Below are 17,844 nucleotides of genomic sequence, written 5' to 3' on the forward strand. Positions count from 1 at the left end.
GATATAAAAATGTAAGCCAAATTTGAGTTCTGAATTAAATGTGCTTGTACTATATACCTCAACCTGTGGGTCCAGACCCCTGTCGGTCAATTTGTAACAATGAAAATATATCCTGCGCATCAGCTATTTACATTGTGAATCATAATGGTAGCAAAATTACAGTCATAAGTCATGACGAAATAATTTTATGGATGGGGGTCACTGCAATATGAAGAACTGTATTACAGGGTCGCAACATTAGGAAGGCTGCAAACTGCCTTAAACAGATGGTGTTAAAAATTTTCTTCATCTGAGAAAGAAGAAAATTTTCTTCATAGGCAATCATCAGCAAGGACCCATGGGCCAGCCTGGGCTAACTAAAATATCGTGCCTTCTGGTTGGTTGTCGTCAGGGTTAGGGCTAGGGTAAGGGTTAGGATTAGGGTAAGGGTAAGGGTAAGAGTAAGGGTAAGGGTAAGGGTAAGGGTAAGGGTAAGGGTAAGGGTAAGAGTAAGAGTAAGGGTTAGTTTGAGAATGAATATGGTTGCTAAGCACAATCAACCACAGTTAAGCCAGCCCTTGAGTTTGACAAGTTGGAAACAATTGTGCACTTCCTGCGAGATTAGCCTATAAGCCTATAAACTATAAGCCCGGAGCCACTAGCAGCCATCTTGCCAGTTCCTGCCTGAAAACTGAGCCTTGGGAGAGAGGCCCAGGATGGAGAGAGACACACAAGGCAACAGTGAGCCCATCACATTCCTCGACTCTCTCTGAGCCATTCCCAAAGATAGGGTAGTTCCTGGGCAGGACCTGATAGGCCCCTTTTGTGCATCCATGGTTTGAGTTTGGTTTTCTGTCACAGGTGATCAGAAACAGTTAAGGGGTAACAGTCCTGGCTCACACAAGGCATTCTGGGAAGGCCCGACTTCCCGTAGCCAGTACTCCTGCAGGGAGATTTTCTGCAGTGTGAGGTTTCTCTTTAAGGGCCCTTATTCATGCAGACAAGCAAGAGCAGGTGAGTGGCTGCCTAATGGTTTTTTTGATTAGCCGGTTCCAGCGGAGTTCAGCTGGACCTCTCCTGGAAGCCTCCCTCACGCTGGCTTTCCCTTGCGCCATTACTCACCAGGCTGGTAAGTCAGCCATGCTGATTAGAGGCCTTCTCCCCAACAAATGGTATTTTTTGACTGCAGTTTTAAATATTATATCTCTGTCTTTTCTCTCATTTCTTTTATTTTCTGTCCCTACAGTTAATTTAATATGAATATGAACTTAGTTCTATTTAGTTTTCCTGTGTTTCAGTTTTGAACCCATAAATCAAAGGCCTGACTAACTGAGAATAATAATAATAATAACAACAACAACAATAATAATGATAATAATAGAATTCTGTTACCACATCTACAGTATTTTATAGTTACAGTATCATTTACTATTTCCAATTATGTGTCGGGGCAAGCATTGTCTCAAAGATTTTGTCAATCTATGTTTCCATATTTAGGAATAGAAGAAAGACATTTTACTATTTTTTGAAGAACATAGACATTTACTTAGCCATTTGCAAGGTTATGATCAGAGCAAATATGTGGATCAAATAAAAATTTCAATCATTTTAATCATTATACAGAAACAACTAAACGGACATTAGGAATACGGCACATGGAGTCAAGCAGAACAATCAGAGATTCCCAGACTCTGTCCAGGGTATTGCTCTCCTCTGCTCCACACGTCAGAGCTTCAAACACGTTGTGCTCCTCCGTGTAGAAAGTTGGGGAAAGCACAAAGCCTATTTAATCATCTAAAAGTGAACTCACAGAAAAACGTGTTACTTGATTTTCCAAACTGAGAAGTTTGCTAGGTGACCACGAACTCTGTGACTAAGAAGCTTGCTAGGTGACCATGAACTCTGACTGAGAAGCTTGCTAGGTGACCATGAACTCTGACTGAGAAGCTTGCTAGGTGACCATGAACTCTGTGACTGAGAAGCTTGCTAGGTGACCATGAACTCTGTGACTTAGAAGCTTGCTAGGTGACCATGAACTCTGTGACTGAGAAGCTTGCTATGTGACCATGAACTGTGACTGAGAAGGAGCTGGGAAGGTCAACGGGAGCCAGCAACAGGCAACTGCCCTTCATCAAGGCTGAGCAATAGGCGGGGGGGGGGGGGGGGGGGGGGGGAAGGAGGACTGTAATGGCCCGGAAGGATGGGCGGGTCCAGCCTTGGAAGCAAGCCTGTCTTACTGTGAACATCCTTCTCTAGGCTGGTGAGCACCTACATGAGTCTCCAGATGCCTGACTCTCTCTCGTTGCTTACCACAGCTCCTGACAACCCACTTTCAGGCATCTTTTGCTTTGACTTTTGAAGGGCTTCGAGTTTCAGACGCCCCTTCTGAAGGAGAGTGCCACAAACCATTTCTTATGACCAGGAGCAAAGCTTTGCAGGACAGAGGTTAGACATCTGAACGTGGGGAGTCAGGAGCCAGAGCAGCGCTGGAGCCGAGGAGAGGGCACACCGGCAACAGTGGGATGTGCACTTGTTTCACAACCACAAGATCTGTACAGGATAAAGCCAGCCCACAAGATCTGTACAGGATAAAGCCGGCCTGAATTCCAGCACAAATGAAGGGGAGGTGTGTTTTTAAGGCCCTTCCCCCTTACTTTGAGCTGGGAGAGAGAGATTCATTTTTTTTTTTTTTTGAGGCTGTAGCCACTGACAGATTTCCCATGTCCTACTGCGTATATTGGCAGCGTTAATTAGATGTTGAAGGGAAGTGGGGAAGCAGAAGGAGGAGAGAGAAAGAAAAAGAAATAATAATGAGGCTGGGAGACAGAATTTTGGGGCGACATTGGGGGATGTTGGAGAGGTGGATATGATCATATTTCATTGAACATATGTGTGGAACTCAGCTTAGAGATGGCCTCCAAGGTCATTCACATCTGCCCCAGAAATGTATATAAATGTGGCATAAGCCAGATGACCCGAGTGACCCTGGAAACCCACACAGAGGTGGATTGGGAGAACTGACTGTACTAAGTTACCCTCTGACCTCCGTGTGCATAACACAGCTCATGTCTCCTATCATATACATAGGCATACATACATACACATCATACATTTTTTAAACATTCTCCTAAACATCAAAGATTTAAAAAAAAAAAAAACCATGCTTACCCCATTTGGATTGTTGAGCCCAGAAATGAGGGTATGCAATAATCAGCCGCTGCCAGTGTATACGGGGGCCGAGCGGCAGAATCATCCCAGTAAATATCCTTCTTCATCTTGGGCAAGCTCATGTGCATTTCGTCCACAGCTAAGAGGGAGACCTAAAACCGTTGTTGTATTGTTAGACCAGCTTAGATGGGAGGGGTTTGCGGCAGGTGGAAGTGAGTTTGAGGACAATGGGATACTGAGCGAGTATACAAAGTCTCAAAGACCGACGTGCTACAATGAGGCCACAGCAGGAGCATGCATGTGTTCTTCTCTGCTCAAAAACTCGGGGCAATGGTGTAAGCGGAGTGTGGAGCTGTCCAGTCTTCGTGCACCTCCTGGTCACCCTCTCTCTATATGCCCTGGCGTGGAGCTTCATGTCATCATCTACAAGGTTCCTTTCTCTTGGTTTCTCAGTTACAGTATTGCCTTGGTGGCTCCCAGATAGCCGCCATTCAACACCACAGAGCACAGAGAGGTGCATACTTTCTCTCAGTTCTCCCGGCTATAACCGACAAACACACCTCTCTCTCCCACTACTTCTTGTAGGCACATCTTCATCCTCTCTCTCTCTCTCTCCCCTTCCTTTCTTCCTTCCTTCCTTCCTTCCTTCCTTCCTTCCTTCCTTCCTTCCTTCCTCCCTCCCTCCCTCCCTCCCTCCCTCCCTCCCTTCCTTCTTTGAAACAGGCTCTCAGCACATATCTCAGGCCATCCTTGAACTTGTAATTCTTCTTTCCCAGGCTCCCAAGTGCTGAAATTACAGACTACACCACCAGGCCTGGCTAAAGGAGTGTATCAACAGACCTGTATCGCGGTGACAACCTCTCTGTCTTGGCTTAGGTAAAGTGACAAATAAACCATTAAGCCTCTGGGAATCCAGTTTTGACAGAGAGAGGGAAACATTATGCTTCTTCCCCGACAGACTGGCAGGGCTTCAAACAGATGGATGGGGTTAAGGCCCTTAGACAGAGGTTCTTAAAGCAGCCTTCCCTAGAAAGAGAATTCCCCCGTGCCTTTATGAGCCTTTATTAACAGCGCTGCTTCGGGGTAAGGGGCTCCATTCATGATTGCAGATGTGAGGAAGAAACCACTGCAGCCTCAGCTCCCACCCCACACAACTGATTACTGGGGTCTGTTGGGTTATGTTTAGGAATTCACAGTGGATTATGTCTGGATACCATTTTATATTACTGTTAATCTCTCCCAATGACAAATCAAAGTAGGTAAGAAAATGAATTATAATATCGCTCTGTACTAAACGGAAGAGGCCAGAAGATGCCAACAAAAGTTCACAGAGAAAATCATCTTGACTTAATGGCGCTAGAAATGAGATCCAGGACATTTTAGGTTCCGAGAGACACAATGCAGTGCATGGTCAAGGTTCTTCCATGATTGGTTAAAGATCTCAGGTCCGGAGTTGGGTAGTGGTGGCTCATGCCTTTAATCCCAGCACTCAGGAGGCAGAGGCAGGCAGATCTCTGTGAGTTCAAGGCCAGCTTGGTCTACAGAGGAAGTTCCAGGACAGGTTACACAGAGAAACCCTGTCTCGAAAAACCGAAACCAAAACCAAAACCAAACCAAACCAAAACAAAAAAGCCCCTCACGTCCAGGAACCTGTACCCAGAATCTATTTGCATGTGATTTATCGTTATTGTTCACAAAGAACAGAAAAGTTTCTCACCTGCAGGTTTCTGTCAATACACCAGTTTGTTTCAAAATCGTCATCGTCTTCTCCAAAAGGGTTGATCAGTTGCTCGGCAACCTGCAGTCGAGAACACAGTGCGTGTGAAGACGGAGAAGGAATTTGAGGTTGACCCTTGACCCCTGCTCCAGCTGTCCCTTCCCTGCCACTTTTGTAATACGCATCCTCCAGGGCAGCAGGCTGCTCTCCAGATGTTAATCATCCAGCAAGCCCCTTCATGGGCATGCTCTGCAGAGGGACCCGTCTGCTCATCTAGACAGCGCTGCCCTACCCCAGGGAAGCCAGGAGCTTCGTGGAGCCAAAGGAAGCCAAGTGAGTACTAAAGGCCATTAACTACACACAAGGCGTATGTTATATCGTCTGAGCTTTGGAGCAGCCTGCAAAGGCCCAGGGGATGACAGGAGGTTAAATGGTAATGAAAGACAAAATGATGAGACATAAACAATTCTGCCCAATAGCCAGCTATGAGACATAACTGCTAAGTGACTTCACCTGAGAGCAGAAACTGGAGACTAGACTAGTTTTACATTAAAGATTCACCCTTATCTAATAGTTCTGTTCTCCTTTGAACCATTTAACTGCTTTCTGACCAAGTATCATCTAACATTTGGTCTATACTAAATATTCATACCATATTTTTGGATGGAAGAGCCTTTTAAATGAGAGGCTTAGATGTCAAATATAACCTCTTTGAACAATTTTCTTTGATTTTTTTTTACTTGTGAATGTGTGTGTATGTGTGTGTTGGGGGGGGGGTATCAGTTCCAGATGGGAAGAAAATTTTTAAGTGAACAAAATAAAGGTATCGTTTGATTAGTTTCTAGATCCTGAGACCATTTGGTGAAAACTCTACCCATTTGAGGTTGGGGAGATGTCTCAGTAGGTAAGGGTGCTTAAGCAGCAAACACAGGGGCCTGAGTTCAAACCCCCAGCACCCAGGTAAAAAGCCAGGCATGGTTGAGCATGTCTGTAACACCAGCAATGTAGGGCTGGATACAGGTAGACTCTGAGAGTTTCTTGCCCAGGTAGCCTAGTAAAACGATAAGCTTCCTATAGAGTGAAAAACCCTGTCTCAAGGCAATAGGGGAGGGAGAGAGAGAGAGAGAGAGAGAGAGAGAGAGAGAGAGAGAAGAAGAAGAAGAAGAAGAAGAAGAAGAAGAAGAAGAAGAAGAGGAGGAGGAGGAGGAGGAGGAGGAGGAGGAGGAGGAGGAGGTGGAGAAAGAAGGAGAAGAAGGAAGGAGAAGAATAGAAACTCTCAACTTTGTGCTCTGGCCTGTACATACATTCAGAAGGGTATATACCCTGCAAACTCACCTCTCTCTCTCTCTCTCTCTCTCTCTCTCTCTCTCTCTCTCTCTCTCTCTCTCTCTCTCACACACACACACACACACACACACACACACACCACAGGGCTAGCTTGGGTACAGGAGCCCTGAACTAGTGAGCCTCCTGGCCGTTACATTGAAAGTCCTTCATTGTGTGCTGACAGGCTATCTTTTCTTGCCTGAGGTTTTGCTTAAATGAGATAGACCGTTGTTTCAGTCCTGAAAATATTTTGTTATGTTCATACTTTTCACGTTTATAGCATCAGTCTTGTGTATATTATTGCAGCCTGTATTTAGCAGTCATGACGCATCTGTGTATTGAATATGTCACAAAGATGATTTTACTGGAGGACACCACTTGCAGTAAGAAAAGTCAAGCTGTGTTTTCTACATTTTGGATAGAGCTGTTCTTTGCAAATGGAGACACAGTCCACTTGCGTGGGAACCGCACTTTCATTACGCGGGCTTATCTTGAACAGGCCACATGTGTATCTTTTCATATTTGGCCTTTAAAAAACAGTTTATAGCTGGGCAGTGGTAGCACACGCCTTTAATCCCAGCACTCGGGAGGCAGAGGCAGGTGGATCTCTGTGAGTTCGAGACCAACCTGGTCTACAAGAGCTAGTGCCAGGACAGGCTCCAAAGCTACAGGGAAACCATGTTTCAAAGTGGGGGGAGGGGGAGGAATAAAACAGTTTATAGAGGAAAGGAATTTGGACACTTTGTTAAAAAAAAGGAGCCACGAACCTCTTTATGGCTCAGCCAAGCATTTAATGTGCACACAAAGCAGTCAGACAGTTACAAAGTTCATCAGGACGAAGGGGGAAGAGACAAAACAAACCAGAATGGAACTTCATGACAGGAGAGTTGAGCATTCGGATCAACTGTGACGAGTGAATACTGATAAAATAAAGCCCCCCTTTCCCTCCGAGAGAGCCATCCATCTCTCTTGCTCTTTCTCACTCTGAGAAAGCGGGGAAAGAATACGAATCACTGTCATCTGCTTAAAAATATTTTTGCCATTTAAGGGACATGCTGTTCGTCACTGGAGTATAATTTAAAGCGCCAACACACTTATGAAGCGGCAAACCAACAAAAGAACCAGTATTTGCAGGGGAATGTGTCCCAACCCAAAGGCCTGACCACAGCTGGCTGTTTGGAAGACCAAGTGGTTGGAAATTTTGTTTTGTTAGACTGCTTGAAAGTATTCCTGGAATTCACTTTACTTAAGGAAACTGTTGAACTGTTGTTTTTGACCTTTTTTGTTTCCTGTCACAAACTTCAAGGGATGGAGAGTCAAGCTTCTGATATATACACACGTACATCTCAGGCGGCTTGGGATTGGTGGCGGTGGGAGGAACAAACACGGTTCCATACCCGTGACTGGATGAGCAGCTGTTCTCACGGCTCTGGCATGCTTTTAGATTCCTGGTAAACTACATGTCATGGTTAATCCTGATGTTTCTGCTCTGAATCCCGATGAGCTTCTTTTTTGAAAACGGAATGTGATTAATGCGTGGGACAGCTAGGGGAACTCAGGGGATTGCTTACGATTCTCGGAGTGGAGCAGAACCAGGCTTGAAAGCGAGTATTAAAGCTCAGATCTGCTCCCAAAGGCTGATGGTTCCCCCGTCGCTTCCGCTGCCCAGTTGTACCTAAAAACCAGCACAGGTGCAGCTATCCCTTTAATTACACTACTTCAGCCTAATGGGCACACACAGAGACTTGAAGAAAACTCAACAGCTGTGAGAGAAATGTCCTTCTCATCTCTTTGCGTGATGAACTGCCGCACCCCAGCCTCTCTACCCAGAACTTTAATCTTGATGGAGAAGCAACCACATCCCTGAGCCATTACACCATCACGTCTACCTTTGAGTTATGCATGAATGGTTTGCCAAAGACTCAGCAGAGGAGAGTTTGGAACAAGGGGGGGGGGGGGTTCCAGATGCCTTGGACACCAAGACGGGGGACTACCTTGAGCCATCCTGCATAGAAGAAGAACTGCAGAAGGGTGAAGATCGGAATGTACAGATCCAAGTCATGCCCCGCGTAGCCTTTGGTGGGATCCAGGAACTGCCGTCCAATGAGGCACGCGAAGAAGAACGTGTAGACCGCGAGGGTGACAACCTGGGACAGAGGGAGACGCGAGGGAGAGGTCAGTGCTGGCTGCCCACAGAAACTATGCGACGTGGGCAGGTGGGGGTGAAAAAGCCACATGCATGGGATGTGGGGCAATTAACTCGGTCAGCAAAGTACTTGTAGCACACGCATGGGGACCTGAGTCCAATTAGAAGCACCCGTATAAAACGACAGGAGTGGTGGCTTGTTCCTGTAACCCCAATTCTGGGGAAGGGGTGAAGATAAGTGGATCCTGGGGCCTCCCTGACCGGCAAGTTTAAATGAAAGGTGGCAAGTTATAGGTCTCAGTTAGGAATCTTATCTCTAAATAAATAAGTAAACAAAGCGGATGGCTCCAGAGAATGACATCCAAGATTGACCTCAGATTCCCGCCCTCTTGTCCCCGCCGCCATCACAATCACATGCACAGTATTTGGTACCTGTGTGTAAACCAGCGGAATGCCAACCCAGTCATAGCCAAATAAGAGGCTGCACCAGGAGCGGTACCGATTCATCTCCTAAGCCCAAAACATGAAAACGCACTTTACTCAAACGATGACCAGTTATAAACGTGAGCTGGGACTCAGAACCCGGGCGCACTATTGATGAACATGGCAGTAAACGCTAAGGCCAACTTTGTAAGTTGTCCCCAAAGGAAAGTCCTGAGAATGAAAAAGCAAAGGAAGCCAGGCATTTTAATCCCAGCACTGGGGAGGCAGGCGTAGGCAGATCTCTGTGAGTTAGAGGCCAGCCTGCTCTACAGGGTGAGTTCCAAGACAGGCTCCAAAGCTACACAGAGAAACCTTGTCTCAAAAAAACAACAGCAAGAAAAAGAAAAAGAAAAAGAAAAAGAAAAAGAAAAAGGATACCATGGAGAAGTTTGTAAAAAGGAAAGAAAAATGATGAGGACATTTGGACATAATTTTATAAATATAAAAATACAAATATTTTTTATAAATATTTTTACAAATCTTCTTAAGAAAAGGTAGAACGTTATAAGGATAAATTTGTTTTTCTAATCCGCACTCTTCAACGTATAGACTGGGGCCCCAAGCATTCAAAGGGAGCTAAGTGGTTAATATTCTAAATAAGTAATTACTGGTTGTTTTGGTATAAATTTGGCAAGCATTTTTTTCATCTCCTTAAAAACATTTGTATGACAGATATTAGAAAAGACATATGAATACATGCTAAACCTTCCGCCCAGCAAACTGGGACTTTAAAATGCTCCTATCGACAGAAAATCTATCTGTAACAGGGAGGATGGAGAGTCATCGATCTCTTGCCTTATCCAAATGAGACTGAAATCTAATATTACCTCAATTTGAAAACCATTTACTCATTTTAGCCTCATCCAAGCCAGAGACCATCCGAGCTGTCACAGCAGATTTTCTGTGTATACATTTCTCTGATGAATCCCGAGACCTTTTCCTTTAATTGTTTTTATTGAGCTATACATTTCCCCCCCTGCTCTCCTCCCTTCCTCTCCCCTTCTACCTTCTCCCATGACCCCCACGCTCCCAATTTACTCAGGCGATCTTGTCTTTTATCCAGCAAGACATTGTTTCGTTCCCTGGAGCAACAGAAAGGCTGATTTAAAGTTAGATTATTCGAATCTGGGGGGAAAGGTTGAAGTTTATTCTTCCTTAAGATTTTACTCGGGGTGCTGGGGGTTTATCCCATCACCAAGAAAGAAAACTAAGAATTTTAATCTAGAATCCTTACACAAGCGGTCGCAAAGACCTGTGGGCAATGCGCCTCTTCAGAGTCTTTGGCAATCCTGGCTTTACCATTTCCCTACAAGCCTCTCACAGAATATGCTGAGCACACCTTGCTCACTCTCTGTTCTGCACACTGTGGGTTTCCCACCGGCTTCCTAGCTCTGCAGAATCTGGAGTGACGAGAGCAGACCACTGGTCTGACCTCTTACATCCAGGGTCCTAGAGTTCCAATTAGCATCTTCTCGTGGCTTACTAAATACTTACGGTCATCAATGATTGAAGGTCGACGCTGTCCCTGATTCTACCTTCATTCCGGGCTTTGGTGGCAAGATTTCCAAACCAAATGAAGGGGACCCAGTATTTCAGATGTGGTGATTTGAGGTGGTCGAACAATTTCCTTTCGTCTGCTGTCATAAAACCTTTACACAAAATAACAATAGGGATGTTATACACACTTAGTTAAGCCCAATGCATTACCATAATTTTAGCATTCTATGTAAGCATACTGGGGTAACGGAAGGTGCTAAAGAAATATTCTTGTCTCCAGTGGTTTATATTTGTGCTAGAGATGAAGAGTTTTGCACATGAGTTGTGTGCATGTACATACACAAACTACATACACATTATATTTCCACATGTGAAGCAACCCATCATCTTGGCAATCTGACGGTAAAGGTAAGAAAGCAGACATGTGAGTCTGGGACACAGATTCTTAAAATGTGAGGCACAGCCCCCTTTAGGGTCACATAGCTGAATGTGGGTTGTGAACTATTAGTAACAGATTTTTGAACATACAATGACCAAAAATTGATTCAAGATCAAACATATAATGAATCCGAGGTGTTGCTTGCCACATACACCCGTGCCATATTAAGTGACCCACTGTGCCTTGGTTCTGAGCACACAACATGTGCACTTTGCACTGAGCATAACTTGTTGCCACACAACACCAACAGACATGGCCTCGAGCATCTCGGCGCAGACTCAAGACTATTTTGTGCTAGAAGTGGCAATGCCTTCACGAGCCACGTAGAGCGTTCTGCTTTTATGGAAACGTAATGGTTTAATTACAGAAAGCAAAAACAATATTTTCCCCTTTGAATGAATTGTATTACATTTGAGTGTTTGATTTTAAAATTGCCATTTGAATTGTTGATTTGTTTCAGTTTTTAAAAATGTTAATTAAATTTGCCTCTGGATTAGTACAGAATTTCCAATCATGCATCCCCTTCTGCATGATTCCCATGGCTGTGCCTCCCGCCTTCTCCATCTGAGATGGCCCTAGACATGCTTCTGCTGTTTTATGCTGTATATTTATTAGAAGTGGCATTCTAATTGATGATTACAAAATCAGAATATCAATAACTCTGAAAAAGCCAATGATGTCACACACTACCAAATATTTGGCCAATAATTAATTATGCATATAAAATAAATAGGCACATTGTCTCATTTATATGCGATTTTACTTCTTTTTAAGAAAACAATTTTACTTTATTTATATGCGTGTTATCTGTGGGTATACATATGTGTAGATGCAAGTTTGCATGGTGGCCAGGTCCCCTGGAACTGTAGTTACAAGTGCTTGTGAGTCACCCTTTGTGGGTGCTGGAACCTCAACTCTGGTTCTCTTATACACAGCAGCAAAGTGCTCTTAACTACTGAACCATCTTTCCGACTTCTACCATCAATTTTTCTTTTTATGAGACAGGGAAACATGTAGCCCAAGTTGACCTCAAACTCACTATGGAGCCTCTGCCTCTATGTTCCACATACTGGGATTACAGGCATGTGTCTCTGTGGCTGTGTTTGTTTGTTTGTTTTTATGTGGTGCTGAGGGTTGTAACATGAGGGGCCGGCTTGTTGGGGTACCTGTCCCGCCTGGTACCTCACAGCCGGCAAGTCCCAGAGAAAATCAATCACACAGAGATCTCTATAAGTTACAAAGCTGATTGGCCCATTAGGTCAGGCTACTTGTTAGCTCTTATAACTTATGCTACCCCATTATCCTTATCTACGTTAGCCACATGGCTCAGTACCTTTTCCAGTGGGGCAGCTTACATCTTTCCTCTCCAGTGGTCTGGGCAGAACTGCTGAGGGAGCTTCCTGCTTCCCAGAATACTCCCAGTCTCTTTGTTCCACCCCTACTTCCTGTCTGGCTTTCCCGCCTATACTGCCTGCCTGGCCAATCAGCGTTTTATTAAAATATGATTGACAGAATACAGACAATTCTCCCACACCAGAGGGTCAAGTCCAGGGCTTTGGGGCGTTAGGCAGGTAGTCCAGCTGAACTATAACTGTTGTTTATTTTCACCTTTCACCTTTAGAATTAATTCGTTCACTTGTAATAACAAGTCATATTTATGTACATCAGAGAACTGCATTAAAATAAATTTCTATTATAAAAGTTTCAAAATTAGATTTATTCATGTATGTATGTATGTGGTGCCACAGCGTGTGTGGGGCTTAGAGAGCCGCTTTCAGGGCTTAGCTTTCCCCTTCCACGGCTCCTGTGGATAAAACTCAGGTTACCAGGCTTGGTGGCAGAGGCATTTGTTTACCTGTTGGGGCATCATGCTATCCCAAGTAAATTTCTTTACAATTTATTTTCAGTTACTGTTTGCTCTTATACATATTTTATAGCACCATATGCCTAAGTGGTCATAAAATGCCTCCTGTAAAAGGGGGTTGTTGAATGGAGAGCGTTTAAGAGCCCTGATCTAGGATATCTAAGGAAGTTTCTCCTTTACATTTTGATTTATTAATCTAAAATCGGCAGCAATAATACTTAGAATTGCGAGGGTTAAGAGACTAAAATTCGAGAGCGCATACGGAGCTCAGCAAGAGTTGTGATTCCCACGGCCGTGCCTCCCGCCTTCTCCATCAGACCTCCCTGAGCCTCGGTGTTTTCCACTGTGATAATATCTGCTTTATGATGATGATACTGGGGTTAGAGCTCAGTGGTAGAGCGCTTGCCTACCATGTTGGAAGCCAGCATCAGAAAGGCACGCGGTGGGGGGGGGGGTTACCTGACATGGTAAACATACATGAAGAGTTTAGCACACTTACTGCTAGGGAATAGTGTACCTTTGACACTGTATCTGGGTCCCTCCTTCACTCCCTCTCTCCCCGCACAAGGGAAGAAGAGGAACAAGGTCGCGGGTTTATTTAATAAATAATAAAAAAAAACATTGAAGGAGGATCTAGTCTTATTGTTTTTAATTATGTGTGTGCGGGTGCCCCCCAAAACCAGAGGCGTCAGACTGGGTGTGGAGAACTGAACTGGGGTCCTCTGTAAGAGCAGTGTGTGTCCTTAACTGCTGAGCTGTCTCTCTGGCTTCACTTCTTTTTTCCAGACAGGGTTGCTCAGCGTAGCCTTGGCTGTTCTGGAACTCACTCTGTAGACCAGGCTGGCCTTGAATTTACAGAGATCCTCCTGCCTCTGCCTCCCGCGTGCTGGGATTAAAGGCGTGCGCCACCATTGCCTGGTCAGCTTCATTTTCTTAAAGCCTACTTATAGAGAAATGTACTTTAACAGCTTGCAGTTTATGCTTGATTTTTACCTTTCTTTTAAAACTAAAGGTTAATTAATTCAAGTGATATAAATATCCTAGAAGACCAAATGAATACTAGTGGGGAAAATAAGCCTTCCTTCTTCCCTAACCATGTTGTTTCTTTCCCTAGAAAAAATCGCTATGGCCAGTCTACTGTATAACTTGAGAGAGAAATCCCATGGATGTGTGTACACACCTGTTTGTTAAACACAAATTAATGTAATTTACATACATAGTTATGATTTATTTCTATTGTTGTTTGTATATTAGAGATTAAAAATTAATATATAGAGGGCAAAATCACTATGTCAATGACTGCTCCCGACTAATATTAAAAGTTGTTTGCAATGTTTTATTTAATTCCATTTTGAATAGACATTTAAGCTGTTTCTAATTTTTGATCACCATGGCCTCTTTATTGTGGTCCTAGGGATTGCACCTAGGGCAAGTGTTCTACCTCTTGAGCTAATGCCCAGCCCTGGTTCTAATGTTGTTACTGAAAATCATGTTGACATGACTTGGCTTGTACACCTTTAGCTCTTTCTAGTGGCTCATAAATGTTTTAATTTTTTGTGTGAGTTATAATTTCTGAATGAAAGATTATTCACAAAACTAATTTTATTAGATATTCATCTTGGCTTACTTTTGCCTCTAAAATGTAATCATTTGCTAATGGAATTCTGATGAACTACTAATGAAGTTCCAATTAGAACCAACTTTGCCTTAATACAAATGCATTTACATCTTGGTCTGTAGTCTGATTACATGTTTGGTTTTTCTGTTTCAAGTCAGTATCCCTCCTTAGCATGTATGACTTAAGAGGTGATGCTATAGAGCAGATGTGTCATAGAAGAAGCCGTCACACTATTTTGACAGTCATTGATTCCTTGAGTGGTAGGGTTCCCTAGGTCTCCTAGATCTGGTGCGATTTAGGCCAGTGTTCTCAGGAAGGAAGTCTCATACAGAAGACTTTGCTCTCAAATTCACTGTTAATCTCTAGTAAACTTGGGGAGGGCCAGTCCCACTTGTGGGCAGTTCTTGAGTAAGGTCTGCTGTTAAGGTGCCATGGATACTTTTAGAAATGCCACCGCCTTCTCCCCCAGAGAGTCTGTTTCAACTGGCTTAGGTGGGGTCAGGTAGGGCTGCTCTAAGTTTTCTTGGATGATCTACTGAGCCAGGAACCAGGCAGTGGCATGCTTACAAAGACCTGCAGGGAATTCTAACATGAAGATCACTGTCCAGCTGATACAGTCTATGAAATAGACGTAGTGATAGCTACAGAACCGATAATTACCTTCAGGCCACTAGACTCAAATTATATCAAGTTTACTTATACTAGCTAAGGTTCTGCCCATGCCTAGATGCTTCTTTTGGAAATTAAAAAAGAAACTAGGCCAATAATTTTGTTCTTGTGTCTCAATACAACTCAAAGTTGTTACACGCGATGGGTATTCCTGGTTGCCAGCTTGACTCTATCTAGAATGAGTCCAGTCCAGAAATGGAGGGCACACCGGTGAGAGATGTTCCACTTGGTTTGAAGTGGTGAATCTACTTCTAGTTCAAACCTTTGAGGTGGGAAGAAACACACCTTTGATCCAGACCTTGAAGCAATGGGGGGGGGGGGCATACTTTTAATACGGTCTCCACCTTCTGCTGGAAGTCTGTATAAGAAGGTAGAAGAAGGAAGCTTCTGCACTTTGTCTGCTTGCCCTCACCCTGCTAGCACATCCATCCCTTCACTGGCACTGGAGCCTACTTCTTCAGGATGCCAGCATATGGAAGACCAACTGAGACACCCAGCCTCGTGGGATGGAGCACCTAATAGATTCTTGGACTTCACATTCATGGCTAGCCATTGTTGGATTAGTTGGAATACAGACCGTAAGTCATTACAATAAATTCCCTTTGTATATATATTCATTCCATAAGTTCTGTGACCCTGACTAATTCACCGTATGATGCGGATAATCTGCCTTTTCTTTTACAATGGGCTTATAGAACATGACTAAATGCTATTATAGGAAGTTAGCCTCGGGTTATGACTTTCTTTGTTCTGAAACCTGTGAAATTTTCCCTTCTTTGTGGAACATGTGTTTTGGGACAACCTGGATCTGTGTTCTAAGGCCCTCGCCACTCATATTCGGCTCAAGAACAAATTGTCTCTTGTGCTTTATAAAACAGTTAACAGATGAACTTGGCTCTTCTTCACTTCGGGCCTAAAGGCTTGCCACAGCTGTCCCGCCTTTAACTGGAAACCTATCTTAGCTACTCCATATCGATTGTCTGACACTTAGATTCTTGGGATTTAGAGTGCAATTCTAGATTCAAAAGAAAGAAAGAAAGAAAGAAAGAAAGAAAGAAAGAAAGAAAGAAAGAAAGAAAGAAAGAAAGAAAGAAAGAAAAAGAAAGAAAGATGACCACACTTACAGACTGGCTGCAATTTCTGTAATTTGGCCAGAGAACAACTTTGTGTCTGGTTATTTTTTATTCAGGCGTGTGGATCAAGTTGTGCTAGCAAGTCCTTTCTTGGCGTTTAAGCAGAAAGTAAACATGCAGAACGAGGCCTTGGTTAGCATCAGTGCTAAAGCCAGAGCCGTGTCCTGCGCTCTGGGAAAGACATTTATGGATGGGAGGGGTCGTGTAAAGGAAAGAAAGCTGGTGGTTTTCGAGTTTTATTTCAGCCCAAAGTTATTGATAATTTAACAGGTTCTTGGGAGATGAAGCAGCAGAACTTAGTGCGTCGTCCCCGAGTCCACAGACAGGATGACTCCAGACATTCCCTGCTGGCTCACACATCTGAAGTCACCCGATTTCAGAAATCAAATTGATGGTCAATTGAAAGAAAAGCTCTAGACTAGGTGGGGGTTCAAATCCATTTAAGGGGTGCTAGTTATGAAGTGAAATGCTATCTTCATCAGCCTTTCAGGTCATTGTAACTAGACACCGATGCCTTAAAATTTATAAAACTTTTATTATCCTAATAGCTAAGGCAAATTAATTACCGCTGTTGCTGTGCTGTACTAGAGTTTAATGGCCTTACAAATTAATTGCAGTTTGGCTGCTCTACCACCATCCTGTGGCCACATGTCTCTCTCCTTCAGGCCCTACGTCTGGTTTGGCAAAGCTACTGCGTCAACCTAGAACGTCTCTCACAATCTCTTTTCTTTCCGGCTGCTTCAGCTCTGCCCAGTGATTTTCACATTCTTTGTGTGCAAAACAACTTGAATATGTCTAATTATATTAGACTTATTAAATCATAAGGCTTTTAATATATCTAATCAGGGCAAGATACCCCTATGCCCATCCTTAGAGCTGGATGCTTGTGCTGACTTACAACTTGAGCTGTGGTTTGATGGAGCAGGATTTGCTAATGGAAGGCAAATTTGTCATGCCCCTAAGGCAAGGACTATTTAAGTCCATTAGCAGGCAAGATCCCTGCCATCACAGATCTGTCGGCTGCAGAGTTGGCCTGTTTGTCCTCTGGTTGAAGCAGAGGCAGATGTCTTTGGCCTTCCAGAGAGGCTCCCTTAGCAGAGGAACCACAGCTCTGCAGCTCCAAGCTCAAGGCAAGGGTGGGCGTGATCCCACTTCTTCCTCTAAGAGAAGGCTGTGTTTTCAGCATCTCGGGACAACTTTTTCAAGAAGACTCCAACGTCTCTGACTCATTTCCAAATGCATACAACAGAGACCCCACTTCAACTAGAGATGCCCATTAAACACAATGGGAGAGGCTTAGGAATCCCTGTCAAGCGGGGAAATTGAGGAGATGCAAAGTAAGACTGAGACGGAGCTAGAATCAAGTCACGGCATTGCTGTGCAGGGCAAGGCACCAGACCATGAGACATATGTGGTTCAAAAAATAACTGTCATTTCTTCTACATTATGTGTTTACTGGGTACTACACAAGATAGTATTGTTTCTACTCTATCCTGAGTTCTCCCTGTCTAATCCCACACAACATAATGCTCAGAAGTTTTTTTTTAAAATGATTTAAGAACATTAACCCAACAAGGAGTTGCAGCCCATTGATCAAAAAGCCTGAAATAGGATACAACAGAGTAAAATCAGCTTTTGGGGTGGCAATACTGACTGAGAGCTATTCCGTTATTTCCCCGAAATGACCAAAATATCCATCTCTCCATCTGGAAGTGGATTTTCTATTTGGCAGGTCACTGTATAAAATACAATCACACACACACACACACACACACACACACACACACACACACACACGAAATAAC

General features: G+C 43.8%; 1 protein-coding gene across 7 annotated transcripts in view; it reads right to left on the bottom strand.

The window, feature by feature from the left end:
• Best3 (bestrophin 3) overlaps nt 1-17,844 on the bottom strand; it is a 93,981-nt gene that overhangs the window by 13,467 nt on the left and 62,670 nt on the right. For 6 of the 7 annotated variants that reach the window (XM_085683410.2, XM_085683409.2, XM_085683414.2 and 3 more), the window contains 5 exons: nt 10,314-10,468; nt 8,769-8,846; nt 8,185-8,337; nt 4,865-4,945; nt 3,148-3,299 (listed from right to left, as the gene is read on the bottom strand). In XM_085683410.2, the coding sequence (XP_085539536.1) occupies nt 3,148-3,299; nt 4,865-4,945; nt 8,185-8,337; nt 8,769-8,846; nt 10,314-10,468 (619 nt within the window). The remainder of the gene's footprint in view (nt 1-3,147; nt 3,300-4,864; nt 4,946-8,184; nt 8,338-8,768; nt 8,847-10,313; nt 10,469-17,844) is intronic. The other variant, XM_085683411.2, reaches the window with a different exon arrangement.

Source organism: Myodes glareolus, chromosome 26 (assembly GCF_982192425.1).
Source record: "Myodes glareolus chromosome 26, mMyoGla1.1, whole genome shotgun sequence".
In the NCBI taxonomy this organism is placed as follows: Eukaryota; Metazoa; Chordata; class Mammalia; order Rodentia; family Cricetidae; genus Myodes; species Myodes glareolus.